Source organism: Salvelinus namaycush, chromosome 11 (genome assembly GCF_016432855.1).
Source record: "Salvelinus namaycush isolate Seneca chromosome 11, SaNama_1.0, whole genome shotgun sequence".
Lineage (NCBI taxonomy): Eukaryota > Metazoa > Chordata > Actinopteri > Salmoniformes > Salmonidae > Salvelinus > Salvelinus namaycush.
The window spans coordinates 42,819,618-42,843,915 of NC_052317.1; the positions used below are offsets into that span (position 1 = coordinate 42,819,618).

General features: G+C 49.9%; 1 protein-coding gene across 1 annotated transcript; it reads left to right on the top strand.

Annotated features, from left to right (window-relative positions):
* The first annotated feature begins 45 nt into the window (after positions 1–45).
* rabggtb (Rab geranylgeranyltransferase subunit beta) lies at positions 46–23,662 on the top strand. Its single transcript, XM_039004440.1, has 9 exons — positions 46–134; positions 1,319–1,426; positions 2,074–2,271; positions 9,790–9,895; positions 10,720–10,772; positions 11,659–11,769; positions 13,580–13,705; positions 17,921–18,070; positions 23,340–23,662. The coding sequence occupies exons 1-9, from the start codon at positions 132–134 to the stop codon at positions 23,478–23,480; spliced, it is 996 nt and encodes a 331-aa protein (XP_038860368.1). The 5' UTR covers positions 46–131; the 3' UTR covers positions 23,481–23,662.
* The last annotated feature ends 636 nt before the right edge of the window (positions 23,663–24,298 follow it).

A 24,298-nucleotide genomic window follows, 5' to 3' on the forward strand; every position in this document is an offset into this window, starting at 1 on the left:
CGAAAATATATTTTTTTGTCGCCAATTTTGAGTGTGGCTGTGGAAACGTTTTGTGCCCCGCCCTCTCTGTCGCGGTGGTGACGTGTCCAATTCATGAGGCAAACATTCTGCGCCGCCTGAAGATATCAAGGATGGTAACTTGAATCCTGATTAAAATGACTATTCTTCTTGCTGTAATTTTCCATAAATTGGACACAGCTGATTTAGTTTGTTTCGTATTATATGCTTGTACTTAAACAGTGAGAAATATATTCCCTGTCGATTAAAAAACCCCAAGTCTTAGCAAAATGATGGCTAACTGTAGCTAGTAACGTTACTGTCATTGTTTTCATCCAGAGCAGAGGAAATGGCCCGCTAGAAAATCAACTATGTTGTAGCAGCTGCTCATCTCTATCCAACGGCTCTTACTAGAGAAGAAAAAATATATATGTTATCTTCTCAATCTGATTGTTGTATTCTGAGCAGCAGTCAATGTATTATTAGCCAAACTGGTAGTTGCTAGCTAGCTCCATAGTCAGTTTACTAGGCTAGTGTTGATATCACAAGTTTACTGGAGAACTGAGACGAAGTAGAGACTCTGGACAGGGTGGATGAGGTTTAAATAAAAGCAATTTATTCAGAGGTAAAGATATCTGAAATAGCGTGCACGGACCCTTTCATCAAGCTCAAATGGAACTATCCGAAAGAAGCCCAGATAACAGAGTGCATAGACATTTTATACAAAGATAGAAAGTAGGTTGAGTCTGGAAGTTCTTGTCCTCTGGTTGGTCCTGATGAGTTGGGCGAGGTCCCCTTCAGGCTAGTATCACTGTCTCATTGGCTCTGAGTAGATTTCTTTGTCTTCAGAAATGTTCAGCTAAAACAGGAGATTAGGTGTGTGCGTAGATGTTCCTATTTTGACATTTCTGTGTGTCTCTGTAAAATGTTCAGACTGAAGAGGAGATTTTGTGTGTGCGTAGATGTTCCTGTCTTATCAGTGTTTATGAAAGGTTTGCTTCAGCCCTCTGTCCTTGGGTATGTGTGTGTCTCATTATTTCGTGAAATGCGGACCCAAGCACTCTTTTGATCAAGGCCTTTCCTTATCAGTGTTTATGAAAGGTTTACGTCAGCCCTCTGTCCTTGGGTGTGTGTGTGTGGGTCTCTGTATCTGTTTATAAGTGTGTGAGAAACCCTGCTTAGAAAGAAGTTAGTTATAACAATGTAATAGCAATATGCTTGTGTTATTTTAAATGGTATTTATTACACTAGCTAGCTGTGTCTGTCTTGTATCTGACTATGAAATAACAGTTAGCTACATTTCTCCCATTTGTTATTGTAGGGGACCCAAGTAAAAGATGTAGTGATCAAGTCTGATGCCCCCAGTGCTCTACTGTTGGACAAGCATGCAGACTATATTGCTGCCTACGGCTCCAAGAAGGATGACTATGTAAGTATTGGATGTTATGCTGACATCATTTCACTGCCTCCCGTCTGTGGCAGGTGAACAAGGATGTCTTTGATTAGACCAGTCATGGAAAGCATTAAAAAACAAACAACCCTGCACCTCTCCAAGACATGTTTGAGAAACTCTGCTCTAACTACGTGGAGGTAGTTAGCTATCTATGTTTCAATTGTTCATTGATATCATGTGTCCCTCCCTCCCTCAGGAGAACACGTTGTCAGAGTACATGAGGACGAGTGGATGTAGCTAGCGAGCTGTGTCGTCCCTCAGGAGAACACGTTGTCAGAGTACATGAGGATGAGTGGATGTAGCTAGCGAGCTGTGTGGTTCATGTGTGGTTCTTCAGGAGAACCCGTTGTCAGAGTACATGAGGATGAGTGGATGTAGCTAGCGAGCTGTGTGGTTCATGTGTGGTTCTTCAGGAGAACCCGTTGTCAGAGTACATGAGGATGAGTGGATGTAGCTAGCGAGCTGTGTGGTTCATGTGTTGTTCCTCAGGAGAACACGTCAGAGAACCTGTTTCATTTGTTGATTGATTCCCTGTATCATCCCTCTCCTCTGCCTGAAGTGGATATAGTTATCTACTAGTTAACTGGTTTCAGTCATTGATATCCTCTGTTTTCCCGCCACAGGAGTACACCCTGTCAGAATATCTGCGGATGTCAGGTATCTACTGGGGCCTGACGGTGATGGACTTGATGGGTCAGCTGACCAGGATGAACCAACAGGAGATCTCTGACTTCATCAAGTCCTGTCAGCACGACTGTGGAGGCATCAGCGCCAGCATCGGACACGACCCACACGTCCTCTACACGCTCAGTGCTGTACAGGTATAATACAACACAACATGACATTACTTAAATTAACAATAACATCAGCGCCAGCATCGGATACGACCCACATCTGTAGTTCAGCACTGTGAATGTTAGACATGACATAACACCACTCACCTGTAGCTCAACGCTGTGCAGGTTAGACATGACAACACCACCCACACCTGTAGCTCAACGCTGTGAAGGTTAGACATGACAACACCACCCACACCTGTAGCTCAACGCTGTGCAGGTTAGACATGACATAACACCACCCACACCTGTAGCTCAACGCTGTGCAGGTTAGACATGACAACACCACCCACACCTGTAGCTCAACGCTGTGAAGGTTAGACATGACAACACCACCCAAACCTGTAGCTCAACGCTGTGAAGGTTAGACATGACAACACCACCCACACCTGTAGCATCAGCGCCAGCATCGGACACGACCCACACGTCCTCTACACGCTCAGTGCTGTACAGGTATAATACAACACAACATGACATTACTTAAATTAACAATAACATCAGCGCCAGCATCGGATACGACCCACATCTGTAGTTCAGCACTGTGAATGTTAGACATGACATAACACCACTCACCTGTAGCTCAACGCTGTGCAGGTTAGACATGACAACACCACTCACCTGTAGCTCAACGCTGTGAAGGTTAGACATGACAACACCACTCACCTGTAGCTCAACGCTGTGAAGGTTAGACATGACAACACCACCCACACCTGTAGCTCAACGCTGTGAATGTTAGACATGACAACACCACTCACCTGTAGCTCAACGCTGTGAAGGTTAGACATGACAACACCACCCACACCTGTAGCTCAACGCTGTGAAGGTTAGACATGACAACACCACCCACACCTGTAGCTCAACGCTGTGAAGGTTAGACATGACAACACCACCCACACCTGTAGCTCAACGCTGTGAAGGTTAGACATGACAACACCACCCAAACCTGTAGCTCAACGCTGTGAAGGTTAGACATGACAACACCACCCACACCTGTAGCTCAACGCTGTGAAGGTTAGACATGACAACACCACCCACACCTGTAGCTCAACGCTGTGCAGGTTAGACATGACATAACACCACCCACACCTGTAGCTCAACGCTGTGCAGGTTAGACATGACAACACCACCCACACCTTTAGCTCAACGCTGTGAAGGTTAGACATGACAACACCACCCAAACCTGTAGCTCAACGCTGTGAAGGTTAGACATGACAACACCACCCACACCTGTAGCTCAACGCTGTGAAGGTTAGACATGACAACACCACCCACACCTGTAGCTCAACGCTGTGAAGGTTAGACATGACAACACCACCCACACCTGTAGCTCAACGCTGTGAAGGTTAGACATGACAACACCACCCAAACCTGTAGCTCAACGCTGTGAAGGTTAGACATGACAACACCACCCACACCTGTAGCTCAACGCTGTGAAGGTTAGACATGACAACACCACCCACACCTGTAGCTCAACGCTGTGAAGGTTAGACATGACATAACACCACTCACACCTGTAGCTCAACGCTGTGAAGGTTAGACATGACATAACACCACTCACACCTGTAGCTCAACGCTGTGCAGGTTAGACATGACAACACCACCCACACCTGTAGCTCAACGCTGTGAAGGTTAGACATGACAACACCACCCAAACCTGTAGCTCAACGCTGTGAAGGTTAGACATGACAACACCACCCACACCTGTAGCTCAACGCTGTGAAGGTTAGACATGACAACACCACCCAAACCTGTAGCTCAACGCTGTGAAGGTTAGACATGACATAACACCACTCACACCTGTAGCTCAACGCTGTGAAGGTTAGACATGACAACACCACCCAAACCTGTAGCTCAACGCTGTGAAGATTAGACATGACAACACCACCCACACCTGTAGCTCAACGCTGTGAAGGTTAGACATGACAACACCACCCAAACCTGTAGCTCAACGCTGTGAAGGTTAGACATGACAACACCACCCACACCTGTAGCTCAACGCTGTGAAGGTTAGACATGACAACACCACCCACACCTGTAGCTCAACGCTGTGAAGGTTAGACATGACATAACACCACTCACACCTGTAGCTCAACGCTGTGCAGGTTAGACATGACAACACCACCCACACCTGTAGCTCAACGCTGTGAAGGTTAGACATGACAACACCACCCACACCTGTAGCTCAACGCTGTGAAGGTTAGACATGACATAACACCACTCACACCTGTAGCTCAATGCTGTGAATGTTAGACATGACATAACACCACTCACCTGTAGCTCAACGCTGTGAAGGTTAGACATGACAACACCACCCACACCTGTAGCTCAACGCTGTGCAGGTTAGACATGACATAACACCACCCACACCTGTAGCTCAACGCTGTGCAGGTTAGACATGACAACACCACCCACACCTGTAGCTCAACGCTGTGAAGGTTAGACATGACAACACCACCCAAACCTGTAGCTCAACGCTGTGAAGGTTAGACATGACATAACACCACTCACACCTGTAGCTCAACGCTGTGAAGGTTAGACATGACATAACACCACTCACACCTGTAGCTCAACGCTGTGAAGGTTAGACATGACAACACCACCCACACCTGTAGCTCAACGCTGTGAAGGTTAGACATGACAACACCACCCACACCTGTAGCTCAACGCTGTGAAGGTTAGACATGACATAACACCACTCACACCTGTAGCTCAACGCTGTGAAGGTTAGACATGACATAACACCACTCACACCTGTAGCTCAACGCTGTGCAGGTTAGACATGACAACACCACCCACACCTGTAGCTCAACGCTGTGAAGGTTAGACATGACAACACCACCCACACCTGTAGCTCAACGCTGTGCAGGTTAGACATGACAACACCACCCACACCTGTAGCTCAACGCTGTGAAGGTTAGACATGACAACACCACCCAAACCTGTAGCTCAACGCTGTGAAGGTTAGACATGACATAACACCACTCACACCTGTAGCTCAACGCTGTGAAGGTTAGACATGACAACACCACCCACACCTGTAGCTCAACGCTGTGAAGGTTAGACATGACATAACACCACTCACACCTGTAGCTCAACGCTGTGAAAGTTAGACATGACAACACCACCCACACCTGTAGCTCAACGCTGTGAAGGTTAGACATGACATAACACCACTCACACCTGTAGCTCAACGCTGTGCAGGTTAGACATGACAACACCACCCAAACCTGTAGCTCAACGCTGTGAAGGTTAGACATGACAACACCACCCACACCTGTAGCTCAACGCTGTGAAGGTTAGACATGACATAACACCACTCACACCTGTAGCTCAACGCTGTGAAGGTTAGACATGACAACACCACCCAAACCTGTAGCTCAACGCTGTGAAGGTTAGACATGACATAACACCACTCACACCTGTAGCTCAACGCTGTGAAGGTTAGACATGACATAACACCACTCACACCTGTAGCTCAACGCTGTGAAGGTTAGACATGACAACACCACCCACACTTGTAGCTCAACGCTGTGAAGGTTAGACATGACATAACACCACTCACACCTGTAGCTCAACGCTGTGAAAGTTAGACATGACAACACCACCCACACCTGTAGCTCAACGCTGTGAAGGTTAGACATGACATAACACCACTCACACCTGTAGCTCAACGCTGTGCAGGTTAGACATGACAACACCACCCACACCTTTAGCTCAACGCTGTGCAGGTTAGACATGACAACACCACCCACACCTGTAGCTCAACGCTGTGAAGGTTAGACATGACAACACCACCCAAACCTGTAGCTCAACGCTGTGAAGGTTAGACATGACATAACACCACTCACACCTGTAGCTCAACGCTGTGAAGGTTAGACATGACATAACACCACTCACACCTGTAGCTCAACGCTGTGAAGGTTAGACATGACAACACCACCCACACCTGTAGCTCAACGCTGTGAAGGTTAGACATGACATAACACCACTCACACCTGTAGCTCAACGCTGTGAAAGTTAGACATGACAACACCACCCACACCTGTAGCTCAACGCTGTGAAGGTTAGACATGACATAACACCACTCACACCTGTAGCTCAACGCTGTGCAGGTTAGACATGACAACACCACCCAAACCTGTAGCTCAACGCTGTGAAGGTTAGACATGACAACACCACCCACACCTGTAGCTCAACGCTGTGAAGGTTAGACATGACATAACACCACTCACACCTGTAGCTCAACGCTGTGAAGGTTAGACATGACAACACCACCCACACCTGTAGCTCAACGCTGTGAAGGTTAGACATGACAACACCACCCACACCTGTAGCTCAACGCTGTGAAGGTTAGACATGACAACACCACCCAAACCTGTAGCTCAACGCTGTGAAGGTTAGACATGACAACACCACCCACACCTGTAGCTCAACGCTGTGAAGGTTAGACATGACAACACCACCCACACCTGTAGCTCAACGCTGTGAAGGTTAGACATGACATAACACCACTCACACCTGTAGCTCAACGCTGTGAAGGTTAGACATGACATAACACCACTCACACCTGTAGCTCAACGCTGTGCAGGTTAGACATGACAACACCACCCACACCTGTAGCTCAACGCTGTGAAGGTTAGACATGACAACACCACCCAAACCTGTAGCTCAACGCTGTGAAGGTTAGACATGACAACACCACCCACACCTGTAGCTCAACGCTGTGAAGGTTAGACATGACAACACCACCCAAACCTGTAGCTCAACGCTGTGAAGGTTAGACATGACATAACACCACTCACACCTGTAGCTCAACGCTGTGAAGGTTAGACATGACAACACCACCCAAACCTGTAGCTCAACGCTGTGAAGATTAGACATGACAACACCACCCACACCTGTAGCTCAACGCTGTGAAGGTTAGACATGACAACACCACCCAAACCTGTAGCTCAACGCTGTGAAGGTTAGACATGACAACACCACCCACACCTGTAGCTCAACGCTGTGAAGGTTAGACATGACAACACCACCCACACCTGTAGCTCAACGCTGTGAAGGTTAGACATGACATAACACCACTCACACCTGTAGCTCAACGCTGTGCAGGTTAGACATGACAACACCACCCACACCTGTAGCTCAACGCTGTGAAGGTTAGACATGACAACACCACCCACACCTGTAGCTCAACGCTGTGAAGGTTAGACATGACATAACACCACTCACACCTGTAGCTCAATGCTGTGAATGTTAGACATGACATAACACCACTCACCTGTAGCTCAACGCTGTGAAGGTTAGACATGACAACACCACCCACACCTGTAGCTCAACGCTGTGCAGGTTAGACATGACATAACACCACCCACACCTGTAGCTCAACGCTGTGCAGGTTAGACATGACAACACCACCCACACCTGTAGCTCAACGCTGTGAAGGTTAGACATGACAACACCACCCAAACCTGTAGCTCAACGCTGTGAAGGTTAGACATGACATAACACCACTCACACCTGTAGCTCAACGCTGTGAAGGTTAGACATGACATAACACCACTCACACCTGTAGCTCAACGCTGTGAAGGTTAGACATGACAACACCACCCACACCTGTAGCTCAACGCTGTGAAGGTTAGACATGACAACACCACCCACACCTGTAGCTCAACGCTGTGAAGGTTAGACATGACATAACACCACTCACACCTGTAGCTCAACGCTGTGAAGGTTAGACATGACATAACACCACTCACACCTGTAGCTCAACGCTGTGCAGGTTAGACATGACAACACCACCCACACCTGTAGCTCAACGCTGTGAAGGTTAGACATGACAACACCACCCACACCTGTAGCTCAACGCTGTGCAGGTTAGACATGACAACACCACCCACACCTGTAGCTCAACGCTGTGAAGGTTAGACATGACAACACCACCCAAACCTGTAGCTCAACGCTGTGAAGGTTAGACATGACATAACACCACTCACACCTGTAGCTCAACGCTGTGAAGGTTAGACATGACAACACCACCCACACCTGTAGCTCAACGCTGTGAAGGTTAGACATGACATAACACCACTCACACCTGTAGCTCAACGCTGTGAAAGTTAGACATGACAACACCACCCACACCTGTAGCTCAACGCTGTGAAGGTTAGACATGACATAACACCACTCACACCTGTAGCTCAACGCTGTGCAGGTTAGACATGACAACACCACCCAAACCTGTAGCTCAACGCTGTGAAGGTTAGACATGACAACACCACCCACACCTGTAGCTCAACGCTGTGAAGGTTAGACATGACATAACACCACTCACACCTGTAGCTCAACGCTGTGAAGGTTAGACATGACAACACCACCCAAACCTGTAGCTCAACGCTGTGAAGGTTAGACATGACATAACACCACTCACACCTGTAGCTCAACGCTGTGAAGGTTAGACATGACATAACACCACTCACACCTGTAGCTCAACGCTGTGAAGGTTAGACATGACAACACCACCCACACTTGTAGCTCAACGCTGTGAAGGTTAGACATGACATAACACCACTCACACCTGTAGCTCAACGCTGTGAAAGTTAGACATGACAACACCACCCACACCTGTAGCTCAACGCTGTGAAGGTTAGACATGACATAACACCACTCACACCTGTAGCTCAACGCTGTGCAGGTTAGACATGACAACACCACCCACACCTTTAGCTCAACGCTGTGCAGGTTAGACATGACAACACCACCCACACCTGTAGCTCAACGCTGTGAAGGTTAGACATGACAACACCACCCAAACCTGTAGCTCAACGCTGTGAAGGTTAGACATGACATAACACCACTCACACCTGTAGCTCAACGCTGTGAAGGTTAGACATGACATAACACCACTCACACCTGTAGCTCAACGCTGTGAAGGTTAGACATGACAACACCACCCACACCTGTAGCTCAACGCTGTGAAGGTTAGACATGACATAACACCACTCACACCTGTAGCTCAACGCTGTGAAAGTTAGACATGACAACACCACCCACACCTGTAGCTCAACGCTGTGAAGGTTAGACATGACATAACACCACTCACACCTGTAGCTCAACGCTGTGCAGGTTAGACATGACAACACCACCCAAACCTGTAGCTCAACGCTGTGAAGGTTAGACATGACAACACCACCCACACCTGTAGCTCAACGCTGTGAAGGTTAGACATGACATAACACCACTCACACCTGTAGCTCAACGCTGTGAAGGTTAGACATGACAACACCACCCACACCTGTAGCTCAACGCTGTGAAGGTTAGACATGACAACACCACCCACACTTGTAGCTCAACGCTGTGAAGGTTAGACAGATGGATACATAACATAATTTGTTTTTGGACAAGTTCAGATAGTAACAATCTATTTCGTGCCTAGAAAACACAGCTGTAGACATATAACCTTACAGACATATATATATATATATATATATATATAAAACTCTCCCTCAGATCCTCTCGTTGTATGATAACGTGAACGTGCTGGACGTGGACAAGGTGGTGGAGTACGTCAGAGGACTGCAGCAGGAGGATGGGTCGTTCGCTGGAGACAAATGGGGTGAGTTTATGTCTGGGTTTCTGCACAATGTCGAGATGATGGTGGTTGATGCTTTAAAGATCATAGATACATTTTATAACTTGAGATGAAGCTGAATTAATCTAACCAAATCATCCCTACTGCCTCTCAAGACCCTGATGGAGGACTCCATCACTATGGAATCCCAATCCTTTCCCGTTTCAATTATTTGGGAGAATGTATATTTCCTTCCTTAGATAAAACCCTTGCCAGAAACATTAACAGAACGCTCAAATCAATCCAATCCGACCTCAGTAGATGGAATAATATCCCAGTTGCTTTAACCGGCAGAATATCTATTGTCAAAATGAGTACAGTGCATTTGGAAAGTATTCAGACCCCTTCACTTTTCCCACATATTGTTACGTTACATCCTTATTCTAAAATGGATTTCATCGTTTTTCCCCTCAATCTACACACAATACCCCATAATGACATCACAATACCCCATAATGACATCACAATACCCCATAATGACATCACAATACCCCATAATGACATCACAATACCCCATAATGACAAAGCAAATGGACTGAAGGGGGGTTGGGAGGGAGGATGGGGACTGAAGGGGGAGATGGGTTATCTTTGTATGCATTTCTTTGATTGTTTTGTACCTGTAAACCCCCCCCCCCCCCCCATCTGAAAAAACAAATAAAAAGTTGGTCACAAAAAAAAAAAGAGCTGATAGTGGTGGTCCTGGCAGTCTGTTGTTGCTGATGTCTGTAAGCAGGAAGTCACCCCACTGTCTATCATGATGCCATATTGCTGACCTTTAACCTGTCTGTCTTCATCTGATGTCTCTACAGGGGAGATAGACACACGATTCTCTTTCTGTGCTGTTGCAACACTCGCATTGCTGGTACGCCTCAAATTAACTCTGTCATATTGTCTTTGGTTACTAGCTAACGGATTATATGTATTTTAATCATTTATTTAACTTGTACAGTGCTTTTCATTACAGAAAATTATCTCAAAGCGCATAAAAAGAAAAACAAGGGCTGGGAGTGGAGACAGTTTGGGTGAAAGGCTGGGAGTGGAGACAGTTTGGGTGAAAGGCTGGGAGTGGAGACAGTTTGGGTGAAAGGCTGGGAGTGGAGACAGTTTGGGTGAAAGGCTGGGAGTGGAGACAGTTTGGGTGAAAGGCTGGGAGTGGAGACAGTTTGGGTGAAAGGCTGGGAGTGGAGACAGTTTGGATGAAAGGCTGAGAGTGGAGACAGTTTGGATGAAAGGCTGAGAGTGGAGACAGTTTGGGTGAAAGGCTGAGAGTGGAGACAGTTTGGGTGAAAGGCTGGGAGTGGAGACAGTTTGGGTGAAAGGCTGAGAGTGGAGACAGTTTGGATGAAAGGCTGAGAGTGGAGACAGTTTGGGTGAAAGGCTGGGAGTGGAGACAGTTTGGGTGAAAGGCTGAGAGTGGGAGGAAGTTTGGATTGGAAATCAGTGTAGTGTCTGGAGGGAGGGGGCATCGACGGTCCAGCCAGGTCGAGACAAATATATCTTCTACCCCCCCCCCCCTGTATGTACAGCACATTGCATATTGTTGCTTGTTTCCTGTATGTAACGTCACAGCACATTGCAACAAATGTTTATTTTGTATATAAGACACCCTCACCTGTCAGTCATTTTGCCTTTTGGTTGATTAGATTAGGGATTGTATCGTTTGAGGATAGACGTTGTTCTGTACAGTGCTTTGTATCATTAGGTTTGTACACAACAGTAGTTAACTGTTTTGGTCTGTGTGTCTGCAGGGTAAGCTGGATGCCATTAACATGGACACGGCTGTAGAGTTTGTTCTGTCCTGTATGAATTTTGATGGAGGGTTTGGCTGCAGACCAGGATCGGAGTCTCATGCCGGACAGGTATTCTGGGTTCAGCTATTGGTTCTGCTATTAAACTCAGCAAAAAAAGAAACGTCCTCTCACTTTCAACTGTGTTTATTTTCAGCAAACTTAACACGTGTAAATATTTGTATGACCATAACAAGATTCAACAACTGAGACATAAACTGAACAAGTTCCACAGACATGTGACTAACAGAAATGGAATAATGTGTCCCTGAACAAAGGGAGGGTCAAAATCAAAAGTAACAGTCAGTATCTGGTGTGGCCACCAACTGCATTAAGTACTGCAGTGCATCTCCTCCTCATGGACAGCACCAGATTTGCCAGTTCTTGCTGTGAGATGTTACCCCACTCTTCCACCAAGGCACCTGAAAGTTCCCGGACATTTCTGGGGGGAATGGCCCTAGCCCTCACCCTCCGATCCAACAGGTTCCAGACGTGCTCAATGGGATTGAGATCCGGGCTCTTCGCTGGCCATGGCAGAACACTGACATTCCTGTCTTGCAGGAAATCACGCACAGAACGAGCAGTATGGCTGGTGGCATTGTCATGCTGGAGGGTCATGTCAGGATGAGCCTGCAGGAAGGGTACCACGTGAGGGAGGAGGATGTCTTCCCTGTAACGCACAGCGCTGAGATTGCCTGCAATGACAACAAGCTCAGTCCGCTGATGCTGTGACACACCGCCCCAGACCATGACGGACCCTCCACCTCCAAATCGATCCCGCTCCAGAGTACAGGCCTCGGTATAAAGCTCATTCCTTCAACGATAAACGCGAATCCGACCATCACCCTTGGTGAGACAAAACCGCTACTCATCAGTGAAAAGCACTTTTTGCCAGTCCTGTCTGGTCCAGCGACGGTGGCTTTGTGCCCATAGGCGACGTTGTTGCCGGTGATGTCTGGTGAGGACCTGCCTTACAACAGGCCTGTTACGGACAGTCTGAGAGCTGATGGAGGGATTGTGCGTTCCTGGTGTAACTCAGCAGTTGTTGTTGCCATCCTGTACCTGTCCCGCAGGTGTGATGTTCGGGTGTACCGATCCTGAGCAGGTGTTGTTACACGTGGTCTGCCACTGCGAGGACGATCAGCTGTCCGTCCTGTCTCCCTGTAGCGCTGTCTTAGGTGTCTCCCAGTACGGACATTGCAATTTATTGCCCTGGCCACATCTGCAGTCCTCATGCCTCCTTGCAGCATGCCTAATGTACGTTCACGCAGATGAGCAGGGACCTTGGGCATCTTTCTTTTGGTGTTTTTCAGAGTCAGTAGAAAGGCCTCTTTAGTGTCCTAAGTTTTCATAACTGTGACCTTAATTGCCTACCGTCTGTAAGCTGTTAGTGTCTTAACGACCGTTCCACAGGTGCATCTTCATTAATTGTTTATGGGTCATTGAACAAGCATGGGAAACAGTGTTTAAACCCTTTACAATGAAGATCTGTGAAGTTATTTGGATTTTTACTAATTATCTTTGAAAGACATGGTCCTGAAAGACATGGTCCTGAATAAGGATGTTTCTTTTTTTGCTGAGTTTGTTACTGTCATGCATTTAGAAAAATATTTCAGCCATTATTTCATAATTGTATTTCCTCCCTCCCATCTTTTCCTTGGCTACTCTCCTTGCTCTCATCCTCTCTCCCCTCTGCTCTCCTCCCCTCCCTTCTGCTCTCCTCCCCTCCCTTCTGCTCTCCTCCCCTCCCTTCTGCTCTCCTCCCCTCCCTTCTGCTCTCCTACCCTCCCCTCTGCTCTCCTACCCTCCCCTCTGCTCTCCTACCCTCCCCTCTGCTCTCCTCCCCTCCCCTCTTTCCTTCTATCTCCTCCTCTCTTCTTAGATCTACTGTTGTACAGGGTTCCTGTCTATAACAGGCCAGTTACACCAGGTGAATGCTGACCTGCTGGGCTGGTGGCTCTGTGAGAGACAGCTTCCCTCGGGAGGTCTCAACGGACGCCCTGAGAAAGTAGGAGCTTGGGGTTGATTCGGTCATTAATATCATATAATTCACAGTTCTATTTCATTCTGTGGTTTGGGATTCAGCACAAGGCCTCTGGCTTACTGACAGAAGTTTAATGTGATGAAACATACTTATAGATTCCCTACCCTCATTGCTGGGCATTTGAAACGATTGACTATGGCATAATTTGTTACCATGTCTCATCGTACCTCTCTCGGCTGCCTGATGTATGTTACTATGTCTCGTTGTACCCCCCTCCCTCGGCTAGCTGCCTGATGTATGTTACTATGTCTCGTTGTACCCCCCTCCCTCGGCTAGCTACCTGATGTATGTTACTGTGTCTCATTGTACCCCCCTCCCTCGGCTACCTGATGTATGTTACTATGTCTCGTTGTACCCCCCTCCCTCGGCTAGCTGCCTGATGTATGTTACTATGTCTCGTTGTACCCCCCTCCCTCGGCTAGCTACCTGATGTATGTTACTATGTCTCGTTGTACCCCCCTCCCTCGGCTAGCTACCTGATGTATGTTACTATGTCTCATTGTACCCCCCTCTCTCGGCTAGCTGCCTGATGTATGTTACTGTGTCTCGTTGTACCCCCCTCCCTCGGCTAGCTACCTGATGTATGTTACTATGTCTCATTGTACCCCCCTCCCTCGGCTACCTGATGTATGTTACTATGTCTCGTTGTACCCCCCTCCCTCGGCTAGCTGCCTGATGTATGTTACTATGTCTCATTGTACCCCCCTCCCTCGGCTAGCTGCCTGATGTATGTTACTATGTCTCATTGTACCCCCCTCCCTCGGCTAGCTACCTGATGTATGTTACTATGTCTCGTTGTACCCCCCTCCCTCGGCTACCTGATGTATGTTACTATGTCTCATTGTACCCCCCTCCCTCTGCTAGCTACCTGATGTATGTTACTATGTCTCGTTGTACCCCCCTCCCTCGGCTAGCTACCTGATGTATGTTACTATGTCTCGTTGTACCCCCCTCCCTCGGCTAGCTACCTGATGTATGTTACTATGTCTCGTTGTACCCCCCTCCCTCGGCTAGCTGCCTGATGTATGTTACTATGTCTCATTGTACCCCCCTCCCTCTGCTAGCTGCCTGATGTATGTTACTATGTCTCGTTGTACCCCCCTCCCTCGGCTAGCTACCTGATGTATGTTACTATGTCTCGTTGTACCCCCCTCCCTCGGCTAGCTGCCTGATGTATGTTACTATGTCTCATTGTACCCCCCTCCCTCTGCTAGCTGCCTGATGTATGTTACTATGTCTCATTGTACCCCCCTCCCTCGGCTAGCTGCCTGATGTATGTTACTATGTCTCGTTGTACCCCCCTCCCTCGGCTAGCTACCTGATGTATGTTACTATGTCTCGTTGTACCCCCCTCCCTCTGCTAGCTACCTGATGTATGTTACTATGTCTCATTGTACCCCCCTCCCTCTGCTAGCTACCTGATGTATGTTACTATGTCTCATTGTACCCCCCTCCCTCGGCTAGCTACCTGATGTATGTTACTATGTCTCATTGTACCCCCCTCCCTCTGCTAGCTGCCTGATGTATGTTACTATGTCTCGTTGTACCCCCCTCCCTCGGCTAGCTACCTGATGTATGTTACTATGTCTCATTGTACCCCCCTCCCTCTGCTAGCTGCCTGATGTATGTTACTATGTCTCGTTGTACCCCCCTCCCTCGGCTAGCTGCCTGATGTATGTTACTATGTCTCGTTGTACCCCCCTCCCTCGGCTAGCTGCCTGATGTATGTTACTATGTCTCGTTGTACCCCCCTCCCTCGGCTACCTGATGTATGTTACTATGTCTCGTTGTACCCCCCCCCCTCTGCTAGCTGCCTGATGTATGTTACTATGTCTCGTTGTACCCCCCTCCCTCGGCTAGCTGCCTGATGTATGTTACTATGTCTCGTTGTACCCCCCTCCCTCGGCTACCTGATGTATGTTACTATGTCTCGTTGTACCCCCCCCCCTCTGCTAGCTGCCTGATGTATGTTACTATGTCTCGTTGTACCCCCCTCCCTCGGCTAGCTGCCTGATGTATGTTACTATGTCTCATTGTACCCCCCTCCCTCGGCTACCTGATGTATGTTACTATGTCTCATTGTACCCCCCTCCCTCGGCTAGCTGCCTGATGTATGTTACTATGTCTCGTTGTACCCCCCTCCCTCGGCTACCTGATGTATGTTACTATGTCTCGTTGTACCCCCCCCCCTCTGCTAGCTGCCTGATGTATGTTACTATGTCTCGTTGTACCCCCCTCCCTCGGCTACCTGATGTATGTTACTATGTCTCGTTGTACCCCCCTCTGCTAGCTACCTGATGTATGTTACTATGTCTCGTTGTACCCCCCTCCCTCGGCTAGCTACCTGATGTATGTTACTATGTCTCATTGTACCCCCCTCCCTCTGCTAGCTGCCTGATGTATGTTACTATGTCTCATTGTACCCCCCTCCCTCGGCTAGCTGCCTGATGTATGTTACTATGTCTCATTGTACCCCCCTCCCTCGGCTAGCTGCCTGATGTATGTTACTATGTCTCATTGTACCCCCCTCCCTCTGCTAGCTGCCTGATGTATGTTACTATGTCTCGTTGTACCCCCCTCCCTCGGCTAGCTGCCTGATGTATGTTACTATGTCTCGTTGTACCCCCCTCCCTCGGCTAGCTACCTGATGTATGTTACTATGTCTCATTGTACCCCCCTCCCTCTGCTAGCTACCGGATGTATGTTACTATGTCTCGTTGTACCCCCCTCCCTCGGCTAGCTACCTGATGTATGTTACTATGTCTCGTTGTACCCCCCTCCCTCTGCTAGCTACCTGATGTATGTTACTATGTCTCATTGTACCCCCCTCCCTCGGCTAGCTACCTGATGTATGTTACTATGTCTCATTGTACCCCCCTCCCTCGGCTACCTGATGTATGTTACTATGTCTCATTGTACCCCCCCTCCCTCTGCTAGCTACCTGATGTATGTTACTATGTCTCGTTGTACCCCCCCCTCCCTCGGCTAGCTACCTGATGTATGTTACTATGTCTCGTTGTACCCCCCCCTCCCTCGGCTAGCTACCTGATGTATGTTACTATGTCTCATTGTACCCCCCCTCCCTCTGCTAGCTGCCTGATGTATGTTACTATGTCTCATTGTACCCCCCTCCCTCGGCTAGCTACCTGATGTATGTCTCGTTGTACCCCCCTCCCTCGGCTAGCTGCCTGATGTATGTTAATATGTCTCATTGTACCCCCCTCCCTCGGCTAGCTACCTGATGTATGTTACTATGTCTCGTTGTACCCCCCTCCCTCGGCTAGCTATATGTTACTATGTCTCATTGTACCCCCCCTCCCTCGGCTAGCTACCTGATGTATGTTACTATGTCTCATTGTACCCCCCCTCCCTCGGCTAGCTACCTGATGTATGTTACTATGTCTCATTGTACCCCCCCCTCCCTCGGCTAGCTACCTGATGTATGTTACTATGTCTCATTGTACCCCCCTCCCTCGGCTAGCTATATGTTACTATGTCTCATTGTACCCCCCTCCCTCGGCTAGCTGATGTATGTTACTATGTCTCGTTGTACCCCCCTCCCTCGGCTAGCTACCTGATGTATGTTACTATGTCTCATTGTACCCCCCTCCCTCGGCTAGCTACCTGATGTATGTTACTATGTCTCATTGTACCCCCCTCCCTCGGCTAGCTATATGTTACTATGTCTCATTGTACCCCCCTCCCTCGGCTAGCTGATGTATGTTACTATGTCTCGTTGTACCCCCCCCTCCCTCGGCTAGCTATATGTTACTATGTCTCATTGTACCCCCCTCCCTCGGCTAGCTGATGTATGTTACTATGTCTCATTGTACCCCCCTCCCTCGGCTAGCTGCCTGATGTATGTTACTATGTCTCGTTGTACCCCCCTCCCTCGGCTAGCTACCTGATGTATGTTACTATGTCTCGTTGTACCCCCCTCCCTCGGCTAGCTATATGTTACTATGTCTCATTGTACCCCCCCTCCCTCGGCTAGCTACCTGATGTATGTTACTATGTCTCGTTGTACCCCCCTCCCTCGGCTAGCTATATGTTACTATGTCTCGTTGTACCCCCCTCCCTCGGCTAGCTACCTGATGTATGTTACTATGTCTCATTGTACCCCCCTCCCTCGGCTACCTGATGTATCTTACTATGTCTCATTGTACCCCCCTCTGCTAGCTGCCTGATGTATGTTACTCGTGGTGGGTGCTGGCCTCCCTGAAGATCATTGGTAGGATCCACTGGATAGACAAGTCCAAGCTGAGGTCCTTTATTTTGGCCTGTCAGGATGAGGAGACGGGGGGCTTTGCTGACCGACCAGGAGACATGGTGAGCTCATAATATCATCATCTCGGTTAACCCAGGATGTAGCAGGTAGGAACGGGGGTGTAGCAGGTTGGGGGGGAGTTTAGCAGGTAGGAACGGGGGTGTAGCAGGTAGGGGGGGAGTTTAGCAGGTAGGAACGGGGGTGTAGCAGGTAGGAACGGGGGTGTAGCAGGTTGGGGGGGGAGTTTAGCAGGTAGGAACGGGGGTGTAGCAGGTTGGGGGGGAGTTTAGCAGGTAGGAACGGGGGTGTAGCAGGTTGGGGGGGAGTTTAGCAGGTAGGGGGGGGAGTTTAGCAGGTAGGGGGGGGAGTTTAGCAGGTAGGGGGGGAGTTTAGCAGGTTGGGGGGAGTTTAGCAGGTAGGAACGGTGGTGTATCAGGTTGGGGGGGAGTTTAGCAGGTAGGAACGGGGGTGTATCAGGTTGGGGGGGAGTTTAGCAGGTAGGAACAGTGATGTAGGGGAAGGGAGTTTAGCAGGTAGGAACGGGGGTGTATCAGGTTGGGGGGGAGTTTAGCAGGTAGGAACAGTGATGTAGGGGGAGGGAGTTTAGCAGGTAGGGGGAGGGAGTTTAGCAGGTATAGGGGGAGGGAGTTTAGCAGGTAGAGGAAGAGGGAGTTTAGCAGGTAGAGGAAGAGGGAGTTTAGCAGGTAGAGGAAGAGGGAGTTTAGCAGGTAGAGGAAGAGGGAGTTTAGCAGGTAGAGGAAGAGGGAGTTTAGCAGGTAGAGGAAGAGGGAGTTTAGCAGGTAGAGGAAGAGGGAGTTTAGCAGGTAGAGGAAGAGGGAGTTTAGCAGGTAGAGGAAGAGGGAGTTTAGCAGGTAGAGGAAGAGGGAGTTTAGCAGGTAGAGGAAGAGGGAGTTTAGCAGGTAGAGGAAGAGGGAGTTTAGCAGGTAGAGGAAGAGGGAGTTTAGCAGGTAGAGGAAGAGGGAGTTTAGCAGGTAGAGGAAGAGGGAGTTTAGCAGGTAGAGGAAGAGGGAGTTTAGCAGGTAGAGGAAGAGGGAGTTTAGCAGGTAGAGGAAGAGGGAGTTTAGCAGGTAGAGGAAGAGGGAGTTTAGCAGGTAGAGGGAGTTTAGCAGGTAGAGGAAGAGGGAGTTTAGCAGGTAGGGGAAGAGGGAGTTTAGCAGGTAGAGGGAGTTTAGCAGGTAGGGGAAGTTTAGCAGGTAGGGGAAGAGGGAGTTTAGCAGGTAGGGGAAGAGGGAGTTTAGCAGGTAGGGGAAGAGGGAGTTTAGCAGGTAGGGGAAGAGGGAGTTTAGCAGGTAGGGGAAGAGGGAGTTTAGCAGGTAGGGGAAGAGGGAGTTTAGCAGGTAGGGGAAGAGGGAGTTTAGCAGGTAGGGGAAGAGGGAGTTTAGCAGGTAGGGGAAGAGGGAGTTTAGCAGGTAGGGGAAGAGGGAGTTTAGCAGGTAGGGGAAGAGGGAGTTTAGCAGGTAGGGGAAGAGGGAGTTTAGCAGGTAGGGGAAGAGGGAGTTTAGCAGGTAGGGGAAGAGGGAGTTTAGCAGGTAGGGGAAGAGGGAGTTTAGCAGGTAGGGGAAGAGGGAGTTTAGCGGGTAGAGGGAGTTTAGCGGGTAGAGGGAGTTTAGCGGGTAGAGGGAGTTTAGCGGGTAGAGGGAGTTTAGCGGGTAGAGGGAGTTTAGCGGGTAGAGGGAGTTTAGCGGGTAGAGGGAGTTTAGCGGGTAGAGGGAGTTTAGCGGGTAGAGGGAGTTTAGCGGGTAGAGGGAGTTTAGCGGGTATAGGGGAAGAGGGAGTTTAGCGGGTATAGGGGAAGAGGGAGTTTAGCGGGTATAGGGGAAGAGGGAGTTTAGCAGGTAGAGGGAGTTTAGCAGGTAGAGGGAGTTTAGCAGGTAGAGGGAGTTTAGCAGGTATAGGGGAAGAGGGAGTTTAGCAGGTATAGGGGAAGAGGGAGTTTAGCAGGTATAGGGAGTTTAGCGGGTATAGGGGAAGAGGGAGTTTAGCGGGTATAGGGGAAGAGGGAGTTTAGCGGGTATAGGGGAAGAGGGAGTTTAGCGGGTATAGGGGAAGAGGGAGTTTAGCGGGTATAGGGGAAGAGGGAGTTTAGCGGGTATAGGGGAAGAGGGAGTTTAGCGGGTATAGGGGAAGAGGGAGTTTAGCGGGTAGAGGAAGAGGGAGTTTAGCGGGTAGAGGAAGAGGGAGTTTAGCGGGTAGAGGGAGTTTAGCGGGTAGAGGGAGTTTAGCAGGTAGAGGGAGTTTAGCAGGTAGAGGGAGTTTAGCAGGTAGAGGGAGTTTAGCAGGTAGAGGGAGTTTAGCAGGTAGAGGGAGTTTAGCAGGTAGAGGGAGTTTAGCAGGTAGAGGGAGTTTAGCAGGTAGAGGGAGTTTAGCAGGTAGAGGGAGTTTAGCAGGTAGAGGGAGTTTAGCAGGTAGAGGGAGTTTAGCAGGTAGAGGGAGTTTAGCAGGTATAGGGGAAGAGGGAGTTTAGCAGGTATAGGGGAAGAGGGAGTTTAGCAGGTATAGGGGAAGAGGGAGTTTAGCGGGTAGAGGAAGAGGGAGTTTAGCAGGTAGAGGGAGTTTAGCAGGTAGAGGGAGTTTAGCAGGTATAGGGGAAGAGGGAGTTTAGCAGGTATAGGGAGTTTAGCGGGTATAGGGGAAGAGGGAGTTTAGCGGGTATAGGGGAAGAGGGAGTTTAGCGGGTATAGGGGAAGAGGGAGTTTAGCGGGTATAGGGGAAGAGGGAGTTTAGCGGGTATAGGGGAAGAGGGAGTTTAGCGGGTATAGGGGAAGAGGGAGTTTAGCAGGTATAGGGGAAGAGGGAGTTTAGCGGGTATAGGGGAAGAGGGAGTTTAGCGGGTAGAGGAAGAGGGAGTTTAGCAGGTAGAGGGAGTTTAGCAGGTAGAGGGAGTTTAGCAGGTAGAGGGAGTTTAGCAGGTAGAGGGAGTTTAGCAGGTAGAGGGAGTTTAGCAGGTAGAGGGAGTTTAGCAGGTATAGGGGAAGAGGGAGTTTAGCAGGTATAGGGGAAGAGGGAGTTTAGCAGGTATAGGGGAAGAGGGAGTTTAGCAGGTATAGGGGAAGAGGGAGTTTAGCAGGTATAGGGGAAGAGGGAGTTTAGCAGGTATAGGGGAAGAGGGAGTTTAGCAGGTATAGGGGAAGAGGGAGTTTAGCGGGTAGAGGAAGAGGGAGTTTAGCAGGTAGAGGGAGTTTAGCAGGTAGAGGGAGTTTAGCAGGTAGAGGGAGTTTAGCAGGTATAGGGGAAGAGGGAGTTTAGCAGGTATAGGGGAAGAGGGAGTTTAGCAGGTATAGGGAGTTTAGCAGGTAGAGGGAGTTTAGCAGGTAGAGGGAGTTTAGCAGGTAGAGGGAGTTTAGCAGGTAGAGGGAGTTTAGCAGGTAGAGGGAGTTTAGCAGGTAGAGGGAGTTTAGCAGGTAGAGGGAGTTTAGCAGGTAGAGGGAGTTTAGCAGGTAGAGGGAGTTTAGCAGGTAGAGGGAGTTTAGCAGGTAGAGGGAGTTTAGCAGGTAGAGGGAGTTTAGCAGGTAGAGGGAGTTTAGCAGGTAGAGGGGAAGAGGGAGTTTAGCAGGTATAGGGGAAGAGGGAGTTTAGCAGGTATAGGGGAAGAGGGAGTTTAGCAGGTATAGGGGAAGAGGGAGTTTAGCAGGTATAGGGGAAGAGGGAGTTTAGCAGGTATAGGGGAAGAGGGAGTTTAGCAGGTATAGGGGAAGAGGGAGTTTAGCAGGTATAGGGGAAGAGGGAGTTTAGCAGGTATAGGGGAAGAGGGAGTTTAGCAGGTATAGGGGAAGAGGGAGTTTAGCAGGTATAGGGGAAGAGGGAGTTTAGCAGGTATAGGGGAAGAGGGAGTTTAGCAGGTATAGGGGAAGAGGGAGTTTAGCAGGTAGGGGGAGGGAGTTTAGCAGGTAAGGGGAGGGAGTTTAGCAGGTAGGGGGAGGGAGTTTAGCAGGTAGGGGGAGGGAGTTTAGCAGGTAAGGGGAAGGGAGTTTAGCGGGTAGGGGGAGGGAGTTTAGCGGGTAGGGGGAGGGAGTTTAGCGGGTAAGGGGAGGGAGTTTAGCAGGTAAGGGGAGGGAGTTTAGCAGGTAGGGGGGGAGGGAGTTTAGCAGGTATGGGGGGAGGGAGTTTAGCAGGTATAGGGGGAGGGAGTTTAGCAGGTATAGGGGGAGGGAGTTTAGCAGGTAGGGGGAGGGAGTTTAGCAGGTAAGGGGAGGGAGTTTAGCAGGTAGGAAGGGAGGGGGGTTTAGCAGGTAGGGGAAGGGAGTTTAGCAGGTAGGGGAAGGGAGTTTAGCAGGTAGGGGGAGGGAGTTTAGCAGGTAGGGGGAGGGAGTTTAGCAGGTAGGGGAAGGGAGTTTAGCAGGTAAGGGGAGGGAGTTTAGCAGGTAGGGGAAGGGAGTTTAGCAGGTAGGGGAAGGGAGTTTAGCAGGTAGGGGAAGAGGGAGTTTAGCAGGTAGGGGAAGAGGGAGTTTAGCAGGTAGGGGAAGAGGGAGTTTAGCAGGTAGGGGAAGAGGGAGTTTAGCAGGTAGGGGAAGAGGGAGTTTAGCAGGTAGGGGAAGAGGGAGTTTAGCAGGTAAGGGGAGGGAGTTTAGCAGGTATAGGGGGAGGGAGTTTAGCAGGTATAGGGGGAGGGAGTTTAGCAGGTATAGGGGGAGGGAGTTTAGCAGGTATAGGGGGAGGGAGTTTAGCAGGTATAGGGGGAGGGAGTTTAGCAGGTATATGGGGAGGGAGTTTAGCAGGTAGGGGGAGGGAGTTTAGCAGGTAAGGGGAGGGAGTTTAGCAGGTATAGGGGGAGGGAGTTTAGCAGGTAGGAAGGGAGGGGGGTTTAGCAGGTAGGGGAAGGGAGTTTAGCAGGTAGGGGAAGGGAGTTTAGCAGGTAGGGGAAGGGAGTTTAGCAGGTAGGGGGAGGGAGTTTAGCAGGTAGGGGGAGGGAGTTTAGCAGGTAGGGGAAGGGAGTTTAGCAGGTAAGGGGAGGGAGTTTAGCAGGTAGGGGAAGGGAGTTTAGCAGGTAGGGGGAGGGAGTTTAGCAGGTAGGGGAAGGGAGTTTAGCAGGTAGGGGGAGGGAGTTTAGCAGGTAGAGGGAGGGAGTTTAGCAGGTAGAGGGAGGGAGTTTAGCAGGTAAGGGGAGGGAGTTTAGCAGGTAGGAAGGGAGTTTACTAGGTAGGAAGGGAGGGGGGTTTAGCAGGTAGGAAGGGAGGGGGATACCCTTACATGATGTGTAAACCTTGTCTGACACCTGGAGACTCATCTTAGTTCCCAGTGCTAATGGCTACATTTAGCTAGGTAGGTTCATGTTTCTGTCCTCTTCCTCATTCTGTCTCCTCTCTTCTTCAGGTGGACCCATTCCATACTCTGTTTGGCGTAGCAGGTCTGTCTCTGCTGGGAGAGGGCCAGATAAAGGACGTCAATCCTGTTCTCTGTATGCCTGAAGACGTGTTGGCGAGGCTGGGCCTGCACCCAGACCTCCTCAGTTAGCTCTTCACTCGTCTACACACACCAGGGGCGTGGTCACATCTCTGTTGGCAATTCAGGAAGAAAACAGACAATTCTATTGAATTTACTGAACTGAACCCCAGCCTCCACCTCCCCACCTCCCCACCTCCCCACCTCTCCACCTCTCCACCTCTCCACCTCCCCACCTCTCCACCTCTCCACCTCTCCACCTCTCCACCTCTCCACCTCCCCACCTCTCCACCTCTCCACCTCTCCACCTCTCCACCTCTCCACCTCTCCACCTCTCCACCTCTCCACCTCTCCACCTCCCCCCCTCCACCTCTCCACCTCTCCACCTCCCCACCTCTCCACCTCCCCACCTCTCCACCCTCCACCTCCCCACCTCCCCACCTCTCCACCTCCCCACCTCCCCACCTCTCCACCTCCCCACCTCTCCACCTCCCCACCTCCCCACCTCTCCACCCTCCACCTCCCCACCCTCCACCTCCCCACCTCTCTACCTCCCCACCTCCCCACCTCTCCACCTCTCCACCTCTCCACCTCCCCACCTCCCCACCTCTCCACCCTCCACCTCCCCACCCTCCACCTCCCCACCTCTACCTCCCCACCTCTCCACCTCTCCACCTCCCCACCTCTCCACCCTCCACCTCCCCACCTCCCCACCTCTCCACCTCCCCACCCTCCACCTCTCCACCCTCCACCCCTCCACCCCTCCACCTCCCCACCTCTCCACCTCCCCACCTCTTCACCCTCTACCTCTTCACCCTCTACCTCTCCACCCTGCACCTCTCCACTTCTCCACCCTCCACCTCTCCACCCTCCACCTCTCCACCCTCCAC